The sequence below is a fragment of the Anomaloglossus baeobatrachus genome, chromosome 8 (genome assembly GCF_048569485.1).
Source record: "Anomaloglossus baeobatrachus isolate aAnoBae1 chromosome 8, aAnoBae1.hap1, whole genome shotgun sequence".
NCBI classification, from domain to species: domain Eukaryota; kingdom Metazoa; phylum Chordata; class Amphibia; order Anura; family Aromobatidae; genus Anomaloglossus; species Anomaloglossus baeobatrachus.
In genome coordinates this window covers 245,545,094-245,563,293 of record NC_134360.1, presented here as the reverse complement: position 1 = coordinate 245,563,293, position 18,200 = coordinate 245,545,094, and the positions used below count along the sequence as shown (strand labels likewise).

Here is an 18,200-nt window from a genome sequence, read left to right as displayed (position 1 = left end):
CAAAAACCGGACCGAACGCAAGCCCATGTGGCACAATACGGCACTAATGTAAGTCTATGCAAAAAAAACCCGCAACCGGCGGCAAAAAAAACGGTTGCGTTTTTTCTGCAAAGCGCCGTATTGTGCCGCAGAGCAAAAACCGGATGTGTGAAAGTAGCCTAACTCATCATAATGCACAATATATGGGCCCCATACGGTCCAGCTCATCATAATGCACAATATAGGGGCCCCATACGGTCCAGCTCATCATAATGCACAATATAGGGGCCCCATACGGTCCAGCTCATCATAATGCACAATATAGGGGCCCCATACGGTCCAGCTCATCATAATGCACAATATATGGGCCCCATACGGTCCAGCTCATCATAATGCACAATATAGGGGCCCCATACGGTCCAGCTCATCATAATGCACAATATAGGGGCCCCATACGGTCCAGCTCATCATAATGCACAATACCACCTGCTTTGGAGGTGTTTGGGTCCCCCTTACTTCTTGGACTTGGACTGAAATAGCTGATATCAGGGAGCAATAGATTGTATATAAATCTCCTACAGTCTGTTCCCTGCCTGAAGTGGCTGATAACTGTGGACAATAGATTGTACTGTATTCACTTGTCCTGCAGGCTGCCTCTTCGCAATCTGAAATGGCTGATAACAGCGAGTAATAGACTATATTAAACTGCAAAATAAAATGAGTAAAAAGAGTGCAGTTGTAATGTCCCTTTAAGGCCCTAGTCTCTGGCGTGGCACACCGCTCAGGTGCTGTCTCCTGAGTCATCCGTGCCACACACTGGCAGCGGGCGCCGCAGGGCGTCGTGTGCGTCATCATTTAGTATAATGTGAAGTGACGGGTGAGGTCTGGACGCTCATGTGATGTGTATACAGGGAACGTTTTAACCCTTTCTATGCACCACTCATTGCTGCGGTGCAGATCACGACATTTCGGGAGTCAAGTTCTTTAGCTGCCTTGGTTATTCTTAATGACAAATCCGTCTGATCTTACAGTGCTACAACCACGCACTCCTTATATACAGGCAGGCGGCCATATTGCCTTCCACCCAGCTTTCCCAGGATCTCGTATTCATTTTTATATGATCGTCTTCATGATATCGGTATCTTTCCCTTTTTCTGCAGTACAAGGTGAACATGGCGTCAGCGGTTTTATATGAGACCTTACACACCGGCCAGAAGTTACCGATCATCGGACTTGGCACCTGGAAGAGCGCACCTGGCCAGGTAAGGACTAGACGAGCGAGAATGGCTGCAAATCACCTGCCCCTCTCCAGTATGCCCCGCAGTAGAGCCCCCCGCGGGGGGACATAGTCTAATGATCGGCTGATTGTAGGGATCTCTCCAGGTGATTGTCGCTTTCATGGTATTGTCACTTTGCGGCAGGATCATTATTCCGGGCTGTTGTTTTGATCTCAGGAGAAGTGTTTCCTGTCCTCATTCACAGACTGCAGCTGTCGGCTCCAAGTACAGAGCGCACAGAGCGCAGATCAGAGGCAATAATCCCGGCGACAGGCGCACAATGGAGCGCAGCGAGAACGTGAATAGGATCTGAAGTGAAGCCTCTTATGATGTCCCGTGTGTATGATGCTGAGGGTCTGTACAGGCCACATCTGGTCATCACAATGGATCGGCCAGTGCTATAGAGGCACAAAATAAAAAAACAACAGATACGTCCTCTGCACTGTGTTCTGCGGTGTACTACAAACAGGCCTTATTCTTTGTATCAATGGCACTAATACTTTTATTTATTCATCACTTACAGATCACATATACAATAAATCTCCATTAACAGCACTCACTGTCTGCATATATTACTTATCCTGTATTATACTCCAGAGCTGCACTCACTATTCTGCTGGTGCAGTCACTGTGTACATACATTACATTACTTATCCTGCACTGATCCTGAGTTACATCCTGTATTATACTCCAGAGCTGCACTCACTATTCTGCTGGTGCAGTCACTGTGTACATACATTACATTACTTATCCTGTACTGCTCCTGACTTACATCCTGTATTATACTCCAGAGCTGCACTCACTATTCTGCTGGTGCAGTCACTGTGCACAACATTACATTACTTATCCTGTACTTATCCTGAGTTACATTCTGTATTATACTCCAGAGCTGCACTCACTATTCTGCTGGTGCAGTCACTGTGCACAACATTACATTACTTATCCTGTACTTATCCTGAGTTACATTCTGTATTATACTCCAGAGCTGCACTCACTATTCTGCTGGTCGAGTCACTGTGTACATACATTATATTACTTATCCTGTAGTGATCCTGAGTTACCTCCTGTATTATACTCCAGAGCTGCACTCACGATTCTGCTGGTTCAGTCACTGTGTACATACATTACATTACTTATCCTGTACTGATCCTGAGTTACCTCCTGTATTATACTCCAGAGCTGCACTCACTATTCTGCTGGTGCTGTCACTATGTACATACATTACATTACTGATCCTGTAGTGATCCTGAGTTACCTCTTGTATTATACTTCAGAGCTGCACTCACTATTCTGCTGGTGGACTCACTGTGTATATACAATACATGTGTTTCTTCCTTACATTTTGCAGAAGAGGTGATTGACAGAAGACTGTGCTGTGTCAGCATTCACATTTTTCTTCTTTTACCCTATTGTGTGTTGTGTGACCCTTATTTTTTTTTAGTCAGCAGAATTGTGACCGCTGCTCTGGATGTGAATGAAATATAAGACATGAAAAGAGAGTAGACAACTGAGGCTTTGGATGGTTCTGGACTATTATTTTTTTCTGTATTCCATCAATTTCATTGTTTTCTTAAGAATATATCATTTATTGCCGTTTATCCCTTTGCAGTCAGCGTTGATGGATCATTTCACAATTATGCTTTTACATCAAGGAAAAAATATATATTTTATGTTTAGAAAAAACAAATGTGACTGATGACTGCACTGATCTGTGTTTTATTTGTGGTTGGATTCTCTTGTCACGTTGTCCCCGGTGTACGGGATGTTCCCTATATATTGCTGTTACATACTGCGCACTGTAGTGATCCCAAGTCAGCAACTGCTCTGCTGTCATTATATTGGCGCCCTCTGGTGGTGACGTTCATGTACTACATCACTGCATTCAGAACTCCAGAGGCATCACCATATTTACTGTTTTTTTCCCAACATCCTTCATGTTAGTAAAGTCGTCTACTAAGTAACATTGCTCCAGTGATGGGGAGCAGCAGCTTTATCTCTGGCATTGCAGTGGAGGTGCTCAGAGCTAATATTCTTCTATAGCACCCCACATTTTCCTGTGCGTTACTGACTGTTCTCCTGCTTCCAGGTGAGAGACGCAGTAAAATACGCACTAGGAGTTGGATATCGCCACATAGACTGCGCCTCTGTGTACGGAAACGAGACAGAAGTTGGAGAAGCCATAAAAGCGAGTCTGTGCTCTGATCAGGTAACATTTGGAGATTTGCAGGTCTCTTGACATATTTTTTCCATGCAGTAAATATTATTATCCTGGCTATTGTCTGCAGGGCCTAAAAAGAGAAGACATATTTGTCACCTCCAAACTGTGGAATAACAAGCATCACCCGGAGGATGTAGAAGGAGCCCTGAAGAAGACCCTGAAAGACCTGCAGCTCGACTACCTGGACCTGTACCTTATGCACTGGCCGTACTCCTTCAAGTAAGGGAATAGGCTGGCTACGGGGTTAAGATGGATGGGGTAAAGGAGGGATAGATGGGCTAGGGGTGGAGCAGGAGGGATCAATAGGCCAGAGGTAGAGGAGGGATCAATAGGCCAGAGGTAGAGGAGGGATCAATAGGCCAGAGGTAGAGGAGGGATCAATAGGCCAGAGGTAGAGGAGGGATCAATAGGCCAGAGGTAGAGGAGGGATCAATAGGCTAGAGGTAGAGGAGGGATCAATAGGCCAGAGGTAGAGGAGGGATCAATAGGCTAGAGGTAGAGGAAAGGATGGATGAATGGACTAGGAGGAGGAGAGATTGATGGGTTGGGGCGAGGATGAAACAATGGGCTAGTGGTAGAGGATGGATTAATAGGCTAGAGGGGCAAACTAGATCAATGGGTTAGGGGAGGAGGATGGCTCAGTGGGCCAGGGGGTAGGAGGCGGGTGTGGATTAATGGGCTAGCGGTGCAGAATATATAAATGGGCCAAAGGTGGAGGTTGGATTAATGGGCTGGGGTTGGAGGATGGATTAATGGAATAGGGGCGGAGGATGTATATATGGGCTAGGGGTGGAGGATGTATATATGGGCTAGGGGTGGAGGATGTATATATGGGCTAGGGGTGGAGGATGTATATATGGGCTAGGGGTGGAGGATGTATATATGGGCTAGGGGTTGAGGATGGATTAGCGGGCTAGGGGTGGATAATGGATTAATAGTCTAGGGGTGGAGGATGTATACATAGGCCAGAGGTGGATAATGGATTAATGGGCTAGGGGTGGAGGATGTATATATGGGCTAGGGATGGAGGTTGGATTAATGGGCTAGGCGTGGAGGATGTATATATGGGCTAGGGGTGGAGGATGTATATATGGGCTAGGGGTGGAGGATGTATATATGGGCTAGGGGTGGAGGATGTATATATGGGCTAGGGGTTGAGGATGGATTAGCGGGCTAGGGGTGGAGGAAGTATCCATGGACTAGGGATGGAGGATGGATTAATGGGAGAGGCGGGGGATAGTTCAGTGGGTTAAGGGAGGAGGATGGCTCATTAGACTAGGGGTAGAAGATAGTTCAATCTTCTGGGGGGAAGGATCTGTAAATGGACTGGCAGAGGATGGATCATTGGATTGGGGGGGAATCAATAGGCTAGGGTGGGGAGGATGGATCAATGGGCTGGAGGGGGAGGAGGTATCAAAGGGCTAGGGGTAGAGGCTGGATGAATGGGTTAGAGGTGGGGGATGAATGGATGGCTGTGAGGTAGGAAGACATGATTGTCTAGGATATAAGGATTGATGGAGTAGATCAGGGGTGGGGAACCTTTTTACTGCCGGGGGCCATTTGGAATTTCCTACTAACCTTTGGGGGCCGCACAACATTATCAACCTGAAAAATAACCCTGCTATATTTGGTCAAACGATTAATTAACTCACCCCTATTGTGGTGGCCGGAGCTGCTTCTCTTTGGTGCGATTGTGATGTTCGGTGATATTGATCATCTTGTTTCTCACAGCTGCTTTTCCAGGTTTGTCTCTGTCTGGAGATGCTGGGGGCATACACATCACAGGAGGGGCCGGGGCGCATAAATCACAGGAGACACTGGGAGTACACATCACAGGAGGGGCTGGGGCATATACATCACAGGAGACACTGGGAGTACACATCACAGGAGACACTGGGAGTACACATCACAGGAGACACTGGGAGTACACATCACAGGAGACACTGGGAGTACACATCACAGGAGACACTGGGAGTACACATCACAGGAGACACTGGGAGTACACATCACAGGAGACACTGGGAGTACACATCACAGGAGACACTGGGAGTACACATCACAGGAGACACTGGGAGTACACATCACAGGAGGGGCTGGGAGTACACATCACAGGAGGGGCTGGGGCATATACATCACAGGAGGGGCTGGGGCATATACATCACAGGAAGGGCTGGGGCATATACATCACAGGAGGGGCTGGGGACAGTAGGGGGCATGGACAGCCCTGGCGGTGGCACAGACATTACTGGGGACACGGACTGCACTGGGTGGCAGCACGGACTGCACTGGGTGGCAGCACGGACTGCACTGGGTGGCAGCACGGACTGCACTGGGTGGCAGCACGGACTGCACTGGGTGGCAGCACTAGGATGACAGACAGGTCTGGGGGAACATAGACATCAACAGGAGAGCACGGACTGGGGAGCATAGAAAGTAGTGGGAGGGTACAGACAGCAGTAGCGAGTTAAGAGCACTGAGGGGTGGCACACAGCACTGGGGAGCATGGACAGCATAAGGGGGGAACAGACAGCACTCACCGTGGCATGGACAGCACTGGTGGCAGCATGGACAGCATTAGGTGGTGCGGACAGCACTGGTGGGGGGGGACATCACCCAGGGGGTACACACAGCACCAGGGGGTACACACAGCACCAGGGGGTACACACAGCACCAGGGGGTACACACAGCACCAAGGGGTACACACAGCACCAAGGGGTACACACAGCACTAGATGGTACACACAGCACTAGGGGGTACACACAGCACTAGGGGGTACACACTGCACTAGATGGTACACACTGCACTAGGGGGTACACACTGCACTAGGGGGTACACACTGCACTAGGGGGTACACACTGCACTAGGGGGTACACACAGCACCAGGGGGTACACACAGCACCAGGGGGTACACACAGCACTAGATGGTACACACTGCACTAGGGGGTACACACTGCACTAGGGGGTACACACTGCACTAGATGGTACACACTGCACTAGATGGTACACACTGCACTAGATGGTACACACTGCACTAGGGGGTACACACTGCACTAGGGGGTACACACTGCACTAGGGGGTACACACTGCACTAGGGGGTACATACAGCATGAGGGGGTACACACTGCACTAGGGGGTACACACTGCACTAGGGGGTACACACAGCACCCAGGGGGTACACACAGCACCAGGGGGTACACAAAGCACCAGGGGGTACACACAGCACCAGGGGGTACACACAGCACCAGGGGGTACACACTGCACTAGGGGGTACACACTGCACTAGGGGGTACACACTGCACTAGGGGGTACACACTGCACTAGGGGGTACACACTGCACTAGGGGGTACATACAGCATGAGGGGGTACATACAGCATGACTGGGTACACAGCATTGGGGGGTACATACAGCATTGGGGGGTACACACAGTACGAGGGGGTACACAGCACTGAGCGGGGGGGGGGGGCAGCGATGGGTTGAGTACTCGCAGTGAGGGGGAGGGAGAGTCACACACACACACAGCAGGTCCGGGAGGCTGGTAAACCTGCTGCAGCTCTTCTGTGTGACTTTATCGCAGCGTGCTGCTTACCCGCCCACCAGAGCACACAGGCCGGGGATAAGCCTAGAATGTATGGGCTGCAGTCAGGTCCTGGAAGTCAGGATCTGGAGAGAGCCCGTACATTCTAGCATCTACCCACAGGGCATCAGGCAGTGGGATTTAAAGGGCCGGCAGCCGGGAAAAGCGCGGCTGCCACCAAAGCACAATGGTCCCCGGGAATGTGCCCTGGGGCCGCATAAAAAGTCGTCACGGGCCGTATACGGCCCGCGGGCCGGAGGTTCCCCACCCGTGGAGTAGATGAACACATTGTGGCGGATCGATGGATGTGGTGGAGAATGGATACGTTGGGGGTAGAGGATGAATACATTAGCTAGGGGTAAAGGATGCCTTGTTTGGCCTCGTTATAACTGGACAGGATGTGTATAATGGATGGACAGACGAGTGAGAATGGCTTGCTTGGGGGTGTCAGATGTTTGGTGTGGATGATGGATGTGCTGCATTGTCTGGAGGTAATATATGGAGGATGGATGTTCTGCACTGTCTGGCGGTAATATATGGAGGGTGGATGTGCTGCACTGTCTGGAGGTAATATATGGAGGATGGATGTGCTGCACTGTCTGGAGGTAATATATGGAGGGTGGATGTGCTGCACTGTCTGGAGGTAATATATGGAGGGTGGATGTGCTGCACTGTCTGGAGGTAATATATGGAGGATGGATGTGCTGCACTGTCTGGAGGTAATATATGGAGGATGGATGTGCTGCATTGTCTGGAGGTAATATATGGAGGATGGATGTTCTGCACTGTCTGGCGGTAATATATGGAGGGTGGATGTGCTGCATTGTCTGGCGGTAATATATGGAGGATGGATGTGCTGCACTGTCTGGAGGTAATATATGGAGGGTGGATGTGCTGCACTGTCTGGAGGTAATATATGGAGGATGGATGAGCTGCACTGTCTGGAGGTAATATATGGAGGATGGATGTGCTGCACTGTCTGGAGGTAATATATGGAGGATGGATGTGCTGCACTGTCTGGAGGTAATATATGGAGGGTGGATGTGCTGCACTGTCTGGAGGTAATATATGGAGGATGGATGTGCTGCACTGTCTGGAGGTAATATATGGAGGATGGATGTGCTGCATTGTCTGGAGGTAATATATGGAGGGTGGATGTACTGCACTGTCTGGAGGTAATATATGGAGGATGGATGTGCTGCACTGTCTGGAGGTAATATATGAAGGATGGATGTGCTGCACTGTCTGGAGGTAATATATGGAGGGTGGATGTGCTGCACTGTCTGGAGGTAATATATGGAGGATGGATGTTCTGCACTTTCTGGCGGTAATATATGGAGGGTGGATGTGCTGCACTGTCTGGAGGTAATATATGGAGGGTGGATGTGCTGCACTGTCTGGAGGTAATATATGGAGGGTGGATGTGCTGCACTGTCTGGAGGTAATATATGGAGGGTGGATGTGCTGCACTGTCTGGAGGTAATATATGGAGGGTGGATGTGCTGCATTGTCTGGAAGTAATATATGGAGGGTGGATGTACTGCACTGTCTGGAAGTAATATATGGAGGATGGATGTGCTGCACTGTCTGGAGGTAATATATGGAGGATGGATGTGCTGCACTGTCTGGAGGTAATATATGGAGGATGGATGTGCTGCACTGTCTGGAGGTAATATATGGAGGATGGATGTGCTGCATTGTCTGGAGGTAATATATGGAGGATGGATGTGCTGCACTGTCTGGAGGTAATATATGGAGGGTGGATGTGCTGCACTGTCTGGAGGTAATATATGGAGGGTGGATGTGCTGCATTGTCTGGAAGTAATATATGGAGGGTGGATGTACTGCACTGTCTGGAAGTAATATATGGAGGATGGATGTGCTGCACTGTCTGGAGGTAATATATGGAGGATGGATGTGCTGCACTGTCTGGAGGTAATATATGGAGGATGGATGTGCTGCACTGTCTGGAGGTAATATATGGAGGGTGGATGTGCTGCACTGTCTGGAGGTAATATATGGAGGGTGGATGTGCTGCACTGTCTGGAGGTAATATATGGAGGGTGGATGTGCTGCACTCTCTGGAGGTAATATATGGAGGATAGATGTGCTGCACTGTCTGGAGGTAATATATGGAGTGTGGATGTGCTGCACTGTCTGGAGGTAATATATGGAGGGTGGATGTGCTGCACTGTCTGGAGGTAATATATGGAGGATGGATGTGCTGCACTGTCTGGAGGTAATATATGGAGGATGGATGTGCTGCACTGTCTGGAGGTAATATATGGAGGGTGGATGTGCTGCACTGTCTGGAGGTAATATATGGAGGGTGGATGTGCTGCACTGTCTGGAGGTAATATATGGAGGATAGATGTGCTGCACTGTCTGGAGGTAATATATGGAGGATGGATGTTCTGCACTGTCTGGCGGTAATATATGGAGGGTGGATGTGCTGCACTGTCTGGAGGTAATATATGGAGGGTGGATGTGCTGCACTGTCTGGAGGTAATATATGGAGGATGGATGTTCTGCACTGTCTGGAGGTAATATATGGAGGGTGGATGTGATGCACTGTCTGGAGGTAATATATGGAGGATGGATGTGCTGCACTGTCTGGAGGTAATATATGGAGGATGGATGTGCTGCACTGTCTGGAGGTAATATATGGAGGGTGGATGTACTGCACTGTCTGGAGGTAATATATGGAGGATGGATGTGCTGCACTGTCTGGAGGTAATATATGGAGGGTGGATGTGCTGCATTGTCTGGAGGTAATATATGGAGGGTGGATGTGCTGCACTGTCTGGAGGTAATATATGGAGGGTTGATGTGCTGCACTGTCTGGCGGTAATATATGGAGGGTGGATGTGCTGCACCGTCTGGCGGTAATATATGGAGGGTGGATGAGCTGCACTGTCTGGAGGTAATATATGGAGGGTGGATGTGCTGCACTGTCTGGAGGTAATATATGGAGGGTGGATGTGCTGCACTGTCTGGCGGTAATATATGGAGGGTGGATGTGCTGCACTGTCTGGAGGTAATATATGGAGGATGGATGTGCTGCACTGTCTGGAGGTAATATATGGAGGATGGATGTGCTGCACTGTCTGGAGGTAATATATGGAGGATGGATGTTCTGCACTGTCTGGCGGTAATATATGGAGGGTGGATGTGCTGCACTGTCTGGAGGTAATATATGGAGGGTGGATGTGCTGCAGTGTCTGGAGGTAATATATGGAGGATGGATGTTCTGCACTGTCTGGAGGTAATATATGGAGGATGGATGTGCTGCACTGTCTGGCGGTAATATATGGAGGGTGGATGTGCTGCACTGTCTGGAGGTAATATATGGAGGATGGATGTGCTGCACTGTCTGGAGGTAATATATGGAGTGTGGATGTGCTGCACTGTCTGGAGGTAATATATGGAGGGTGGATGTGCTGCACTGTCTGGAGGTAATATATGGAGGATGGATGTGCTGCACTGTCTGGAGGTAATATATGGAGGATGGATGTGCTGCACTGTCTGGAGGTAATATATGGAGGGTGGATGTGCTGCACTGTCTGGAGGTAATATATGGAGGGTGGATGTGCTGCACTGTCTGGAGGTAATATATGGAGGATAGATGTGCTGCACTGTCTGGAGGTAATATATGGAGGATGGATGTTCTGCACTGTCTGGCGGTAATATATGGAGGGTGGATGTGCTGCACTGTCTGGAGGTAATATATGGAGGGTGGATGTGCTGCACTGTCTGGAGGTAATATATGGAGGATGGATGTTCTGCACTGTCTGGAGGTAATATATGGAGGGTGGATGTGATGCACTGTCTGGAGGTAATATATGGAGGATGGATGTGCTGCACTGTCTGGAGGTAATATATGGAGGATGGATGTGCTGCACTGTCTGGAGGTAATATATGGAGGGTGGATGTACTGCACTGTCTGGAGGTAATATATGGAGGATGGATGTGCTGCACTGTCTGGAGGTAATATATGGAGGGTGGATGTGCTGCATTGTCTGGAGGTAATATATGGAGGGTGGATGTGCTGCACTGTCTGGAGGTAATATATGGAGGGTTGATGTGCTGCACTGTCTGGCGGTAATATATGGAGGGTGGATGTGCTGCACCGTCTGGCGGTAATATATGGAGGGTGGATGAGCTGCACTGTCTGGAGGTAATATATGGAGGGTGGATGTGCTGCACTGTCTGGAGGTAATATATGGAGGGTGGATGTGCTGCACTGTCTGGCGGTAATATATGGAGGGTGGATGTGCTGCACTGTCTGGAGGTAATATATGGAGGATGGATGTGCTGCACTGTCTGGAGGTAATATATGGAGGATGGATGTGCTGCACTGTCTGGAGGTAATATATGGAGGATGGATGTTCTGCACTGTCTGGCGGTAATATATGGAGGGTGGATGTGCTGCACTGTCTGGAGGTAATATATGGAGGGTGGATGTGCTGCAGTGTCTGGAGGTAATATATGGAGGATGGATGTTCTGCACTGTCTGGAGGTAATATATGGAGGATGGATGTGCTGCACTGTCTGGCGGTAATATATGGAGGATGGATGTGCTGCACTGTCTGGAGGTAATATATGGAGGGTGGATGTGCTGCACTGTCTGGAGGTAATATATGGAGGATGGATGTTCTGCACTGTCTGGCGGTAATATATGGAGGATGGATGTGCTGCACTGTCTGGAGGTAATATATGGAGGGTGGATGTGCTGCACTGTCTGGAGGTAATATATGGAGGGTGGATGTGCTGCACTGTCTGGAGGTAATATATGGAGGGTGGATGTGCTGCACTGTCTGGAGGTAATATATGGAGGATGGATGTGCTGCACTGTCTGGAGGTAATATATGGAGGGTGGATGTGCTGCACTGTCTGGAGGTAATATATGGAGGGTGGATGTGCTGCACTGTCTGGAGGTAATATATGGAGGATGGATGTGCTGCACTGTCTGGAGGTAATATATGGAGGGTGGATGTGCTGCACTGTCTGGAGGTAATATATGGAGGGTGGATGTGCTGCACTGTCTGGCGGTAATATATGGAGGATGGATGTGCTGCACTGTCTGGAGGTAATATATGGAGGGTGGATGTGCTGCACTGTCTGGAGGTAATATATGGAGGGTGGATGTGCTGCACTGTCTGGAGGTAATATATGGAGGGGGGATGTGCTGCATTGTCTGGAGGTAATATATGGAGGATGGATGTGCTGCACTGTCTGGAGGTAATATATGGAGGGTGGATGTGCTGCACTGTCTGGAGGTAATATATGGAGGGTGGATGTGCTGCACTGTCTGGAGGTAATATATGGAGGGGGGATGTGCTGCATTGTCTGGAGGTAATATATGGAGGGTGGATGTGCTGCACTGTCTGGAGGTAATATATGGAGGGTGGATGTGCTGCACTGTCTGGAGGTAATATATGGAGGGTGGATGTGCTGCACTGTCTGGAGGTAATATATGGAGGGTGGATGTGCTGCACTGTCTGGAGGTAATATATGGAGGATGGATGTGCTGCACTGTCTGGAGGTAATATATGGAGGGTGGATGTGCTGCACTGTCTGGAGGTAATATATGGAGGGTGGATGTGCTGCACTGTCTGGAGGTAATATATGGAGGGTGGATGTGCTGCATTGTCTGGAGGTAATATATGGAGGGTGGATGTGCTGCACTGTCTGGAGGTAATATATGGAGGGTGGATGTGCTGCACTGTCTGGAGGTAATATATGGAGGGTGGATGTGCTGCACTGTCTGGAGGTAATATATGGAGGATGGATGTGCTGCACTGTCTGGAGGTAATATATGGAGGATGGATGTGCTGCACTGTCTGGAGGTAATATATGGAGGGTGGATGTGCTGCACTGTCTGGAGGTAATATATGGAGGGTGGATGTGCTGCACTGTCTGGAGGTAATATATGGAGGGTGGATGTGCTGCACTGTCTGGAGGTAATATATGGAGGATGGATGTGCTGCACTGTCTGGAGGTAATATATGGAGGATGGATGTGCTGCACTGTCTGGAGGTAATATATGGAGGGTGGATGTGCTGCACTGTCTGGAGGTAATATATGGAGGATGGATGTGCTGCACTGTCTGGAGGTAATATATGGAGGATGGATGTGCTGCACTGTCTGGAGGTAATATATGGAGGGTGGATGTGCTGCACTGTCTGGAGGTAATATATGGAGGGTGGATGTGCTGCACTGTCTGGAGGTAATATATGGAGGGTGGATGTGCTGCACTGTCTGGAGGTAATATATGGAGGGTGGATGTGCTGCACTGTCTGGAGGTAATATATGGAGGGTGGATGTGCTGCATTGTCTGGAGGTAATATATGGAGGATGGATGTGCTGCACTGTCTGGAGGTAATATATGGAGGATGGATGTGCTGCACTGTCTGGAGGTAATATATGGAGGGTGGATGTGCTGCACTGTCTGGAGGTAATATATGGAGGGTGGATGTGCTGCACTGTCTGGAGGTAATATATGGAGGGTGGATGTGCTGCACTGTCTGGAGGTAATATATGGAGGGTGGATGTGTTGCACTGTCTGGAGGTAATATATGGAGGGTGGATGTGCTGCACTGTCTGGAGGTAATATATGGAGGATGGATGTGCTGCACTGTCTGGAGGTAATATATGGAGGATGGATGTGCTGCACTGTCTGGAGGTAATATATGGAGGGTGGATGTGCTGCACTGTCTGGAGGTAATATATGGAGGGTGGATGTGCTGCACTGTCTGGAGGTAATATATGGAGGATGGATGTGCTGCACTGTCTGGAGGTAATATATGGAGGATGGATGTGCTGCACTGTCTGGAGGTAATATATGGAGGGTGGATGTGCTGCATTGTCTGGAGGTAATATATGGAGGGTGGATGTGTTGCACTGTCTGGAGGTAATATATGGAGGGTGGATGTGCTGCACTGTCTGGAGGTAATATATGGAGGGTGGATGTGCTGCACTGTCTGGAGGTAATATATGGAGGGTGGATGTGCTGCACTGTCTGGAGGTAATATATGGAGGGTGGATGTGCTGCACTGTCTGGAGGTAATATATGGAGGGTGGATGTGCTGCACTGTCTGGAGGTAATATATGGAGGGTGGATGTGCTGCACTGTCTGGAGGTAATATATGGAGGATGGATGTGCTGCATTGTCTGGAGGTAATATATGGAGGGTGGATGTACTGCACTGTCTGGAGGTAATATATGGAGGATGGATGTGCTGCACTGTCTGGAGGTAATATATGGAGGATGGATGTGCTGCATTGTCTGGAGGTAATATATGGAGGGTGGATGTGCTGCACTGTCTGGAGGTAATATATGGAGGGTGGATGTGCTGCACTGTCTGGAGGTAATATATGGAGGGTGGATGTGCTGCACTGTCTGGCGGTAATATATGTGCAGGTCAGGGGTATTGCAGCACTTGTCATCGAATCCAGTAATCTTCCTCCACATCATCATCATCTCCTTTGCTTCAGGAGGGGAGATAATATCTTTCCACAGAACCCAGACGGCTCGCTGCAATATGACTACATCGACTACAAAGACACGTGGATGGCCATGGAGAAGCTGGTGGCGAAGGGTCTGACCAAAGCCATCGGCCTGTCCAACTTCAACAAGAGGCAGATTGAGGACGTCCTGAGCGTGGCTGCTGTGAAGCCGGCTGTGCTGCAGGTATGAAGCTGGTGAGGTCTCACGTGGCCCCGGGTGGTGGTCCAGCAGGGGGGATCCGTGTCTGCTGTGAAGCCGGCTGTGCTGCAGGTATGAAGCTGGTGAGGTCTCACGTGGCCCCGGGTGGTGGTCCAGCAGGGGGGATCCGTGTCTGCTGTGTGGCCCTCACCTCACGTGGACGCCTCTTGTGTGCAGGTGGAGTGTCACCCGTACCTGGCTCAGAACGAGCTCATCGCTTTCTGTCACAAGAACGGCCTCGTCTTTACGGGGTACAGTCCGCTCGGATCCCCAGACCGCAGCTGGAGGAAACCCGAGGACCCCGTTTTGCTGGAGGAGCCCTGCATCTTGGAGATGGCAAAGAAATACTCCAAATCCGAGGCCCAGATCCTGCTTAGGTACATGGCAAGCGACAAGAAACGCGTCGCACCGAGTCCTTATCTATAGGGACCAGCTCTGCGCATCTTATTGCTATTTTCTGTTTTGTGGGGTCCCACAGCTGCCCCCAGTGGCACAGATGAGGCGGTAAAGAGTGTTTCTTCTGGCTGTTGGTTGTAGGACATTCACAAAATGTGTGATTTGTATCAATACCTCGGTATTTGATCCCCTGAGATCTAGTGAATTACTTTATGCTCCAGGTTTCAGGTGCAGAGGAGAGTCGTCACCATCCCAAAGAGCGTCACCCCCTCCCGGATCCTGCAGAATTTCCAGGTGGGCTCAGATCTGTCTAATATATAGCAGCTGTGAAACTACAAATCCCAGCAAGTCTTCTCACTGTAATGCGGGCGTCACATGGTACGAGCTATCGTGCGATCACACAAGCGATCGTACCCGCCCCCGTCGTTTGTGCGTCACGGGCAAATCGCTGCCTGTGTCGCACAAAGTCGTTAAACCCCTGTCACACGCACTTACCTGCTGAGCGATCTCGCTGTGGGCGGCGAACATCCACTTCCTGAAGGGGAGGGACGTTCCGCGTCACAGTGATGTCACACAGCGGCCGGCCCATAGAAGCGGAGGGGCGGAGATGAGCGGGACGTAACATCCCGCCCACCTCCTTCCTTCCACATTGCCGGCGGGTGCCACGGGACGCAGGTAAGCGGTGTTCATCGTTCCCGGGGTGTCACAAGGAGTGATGTGTGCTGCCCCGGGTACGATGAACAACCGGCGCCATGAAAAATAAACAATTTTTAAAAAATAAGCGACGAGTACACGACTCACGATTTGTGACCGATTCTGTCGCTCGGAGGTGTCACACGAGACGATGTCGTGAATGATGCCGGATGTGCGTCACGAAAACCGTGGCCCCGACGATGCATCGCACGATAGATCGTCTCGTGTGACGCCCGCATAAGGCGGGCTTTGCACACTACGACATCGCAGGTGCGATGTCGGTGGGGTCAAATTGAAAGTGACGCACATCCGGCATCGCATGTGACATCGTAGTGTGTAAATCCTAGATGATACGACTAACGAGCGCAAAATCATCGTAATCGTATCATCGGTGCAGCGTCGGAGTAATCCATAATTACGCTGACGCGACGGTCCGATGTTGTTCCTCGCTCCAGCAGCAGCACACATCGCTGTGTGTGAAGCCGCAGGAGCGAGGAACATCTCCTACCGGCGTCACCGCGGCTTCCGTAGGATATGCAGAAGGAAGGAGGTGGGCGGGATGTTTACATCCCACTCATCTCCACCCCTCCGCTTCTATTGGCCGCCTGCCGTGTGATGTCGCTATGACGCTGCACGACCCGCCCCCTTAGGAAGGAGGCGGGTCGCCGGCCAGAGCGACGGTCGCAGGGCAGGTGAGTGCATGTGAAGCTGCCGTAGCGATAATTTTCGCTACGCCAGCTACCACACGATATCGTACCTGCGACGGGGGCGGGGACTATTGCGTGCGACATCGCAGCATCGGCTTGCGATGTCGCAACGTGCAAAGCTGCCCTTAGAGTAGATTAGGAGAGATTGGAACCTTGGATTACGAGCATAATGTGTTTCGGGGCTGTGCTCTTAAACCAAGTTACTCTTATATCAAAGTGAATTTTCCCATAGGAAATAATTGAAACGCAGATAATTTGTTCCACAACCCAAAAATATTTACTGTATTTATACAAACTTATTACAATAATACAAAATAATGCACAGTATTCATATAAAATTATTACAGTCACTAATGCAAAATACTGTACAGTAAAACACAAAGCAAATTAAACTGCACATTAGCTTACAATAGAATTGTTGATGTGTGGGAGGTATTCTGTAGAGAGAAAAGGTTATATATAAATATGACAATCTTGATTCTAGTAGAGGACACAAAACACCCCAAATCAATTCTCCCCAAAATAATGGCAGAGCTAAGCCCAATGTGGGGTAGGAATACTGCACAGGCAATAAGATTACAGTACAAGCAATGAGCTGTACTGGATAGCAGAAAGAAAGTACAACACTGTATCCACAAATACAAATTGTTAGACATGCTTTATAGTATATACTGTACAATGGTATACAGTATACAGTACAAATGTACAGAAAGTTACCGTCAGAGCGTGGTGACAGGATGGACCCGAAAGTGTGCACGGTGAGAATTTGCTCTTCTTGCAAATCATTGCTCTTAAACCAAGTTATAAATTTGTAAAAAGCTTTTCTTGTCTTGCAAAACGCTCTCAAACCAAGTTACTCTTAAACCAAGGTTCCACCGTGTATATATACAGTGTGTGTGTGTATGTACAGTTAGGTCCAGAAATATTTGGACAGTGACACAATTTTGGCGAGTTGGGCTCTGCATGCCACCACATTGGATTTGAAATGAAACCTCTACAACAGAATTCAAGTGCAGATTGTAACGTTTAATTTGAAGGTTTGAACAAAAATATCTGATAGAAATTGTAGGAATTGTCACATTTCTTTACAAACACTCCACATTTTAGGAGGTCAAAAGTAATTGGACAAATAAACCAAACCCAAACAAAATATTTTTATTTTCAATATTTTGTTGCGAATCCTTTGGAGGCAATCACTGCCTTAAGTCTGGAACCCATGGACATCACCAAACGCTGGGTTTCCTCCTTCTTAATGCTTTGCCAGGCCTTTACAGCCGCAGCCTTCAGGTCTTGCTTGTTTGTGGGTCTTTCCGTCTTAAGTCTGGATTTGAGCAAGTGAAATGCATGCTCAATTGGGTTAAGATCTGGTGATTGACTTGGCCATTGCAGAAGGTTCCACTTTTTTGCACTCATGAACTCCTGGGTAGCTTTGGCTGTATGCTTGGGGTCATTGTCCATCTGTACTATGAAGCGCCGTCCGATCAACTTTGCGGCATTTGGCTGAATCTGGGCTGAAAGTATATCCCGGTACACTTCAGAAGTCATCCGGCTACTCTTGTCTGCTGTTATGTCATCAATAAACACAAGTGACCCAGTGCCATTGAAAGCCATGCATGCCCATGCCATCACGTTGCCTCCACCATGTTTT

General features: G+C 49.2%; 1 protein-coding gene across 1 annotated transcript in view; it reads left to right on the top strand.

Moving 5' to 3' along the window:
- The window catches only part of AKR1A1 (aldo-keto reductase family 1 member A1), a 40,380-nt gene that overhangs the window by 12,353 nt on the left and 9,827 nt on the right, over positions 1-18,200 (top strand). Inside the window, exons 2-7 of the mRNA XM_075320496.1 lie at positions 1,140-1,241; positions 3,343-3,462; positions 3,542-3,693; positions 14,546-14,741; positions 14,934-15,133; positions 15,374-15,446. Coding sequence (XP_075176611.1) covers positions 1,152-1,241; positions 3,343-3,462; positions 3,542-3,693; positions 14,546-14,741; positions 14,934-15,133; positions 15,374-15,446 — 831 coding nt within the window. The 5' untranslated portion in view covers positions 1,140-1,151. The remainder of the gene's footprint in view (positions 1-1,139; positions 1,242-3,342; positions 3,463-3,541; positions 3,694-14,545; positions 14,742-14,933; positions 15,134-15,373; positions 15,447-18,200) is intronic.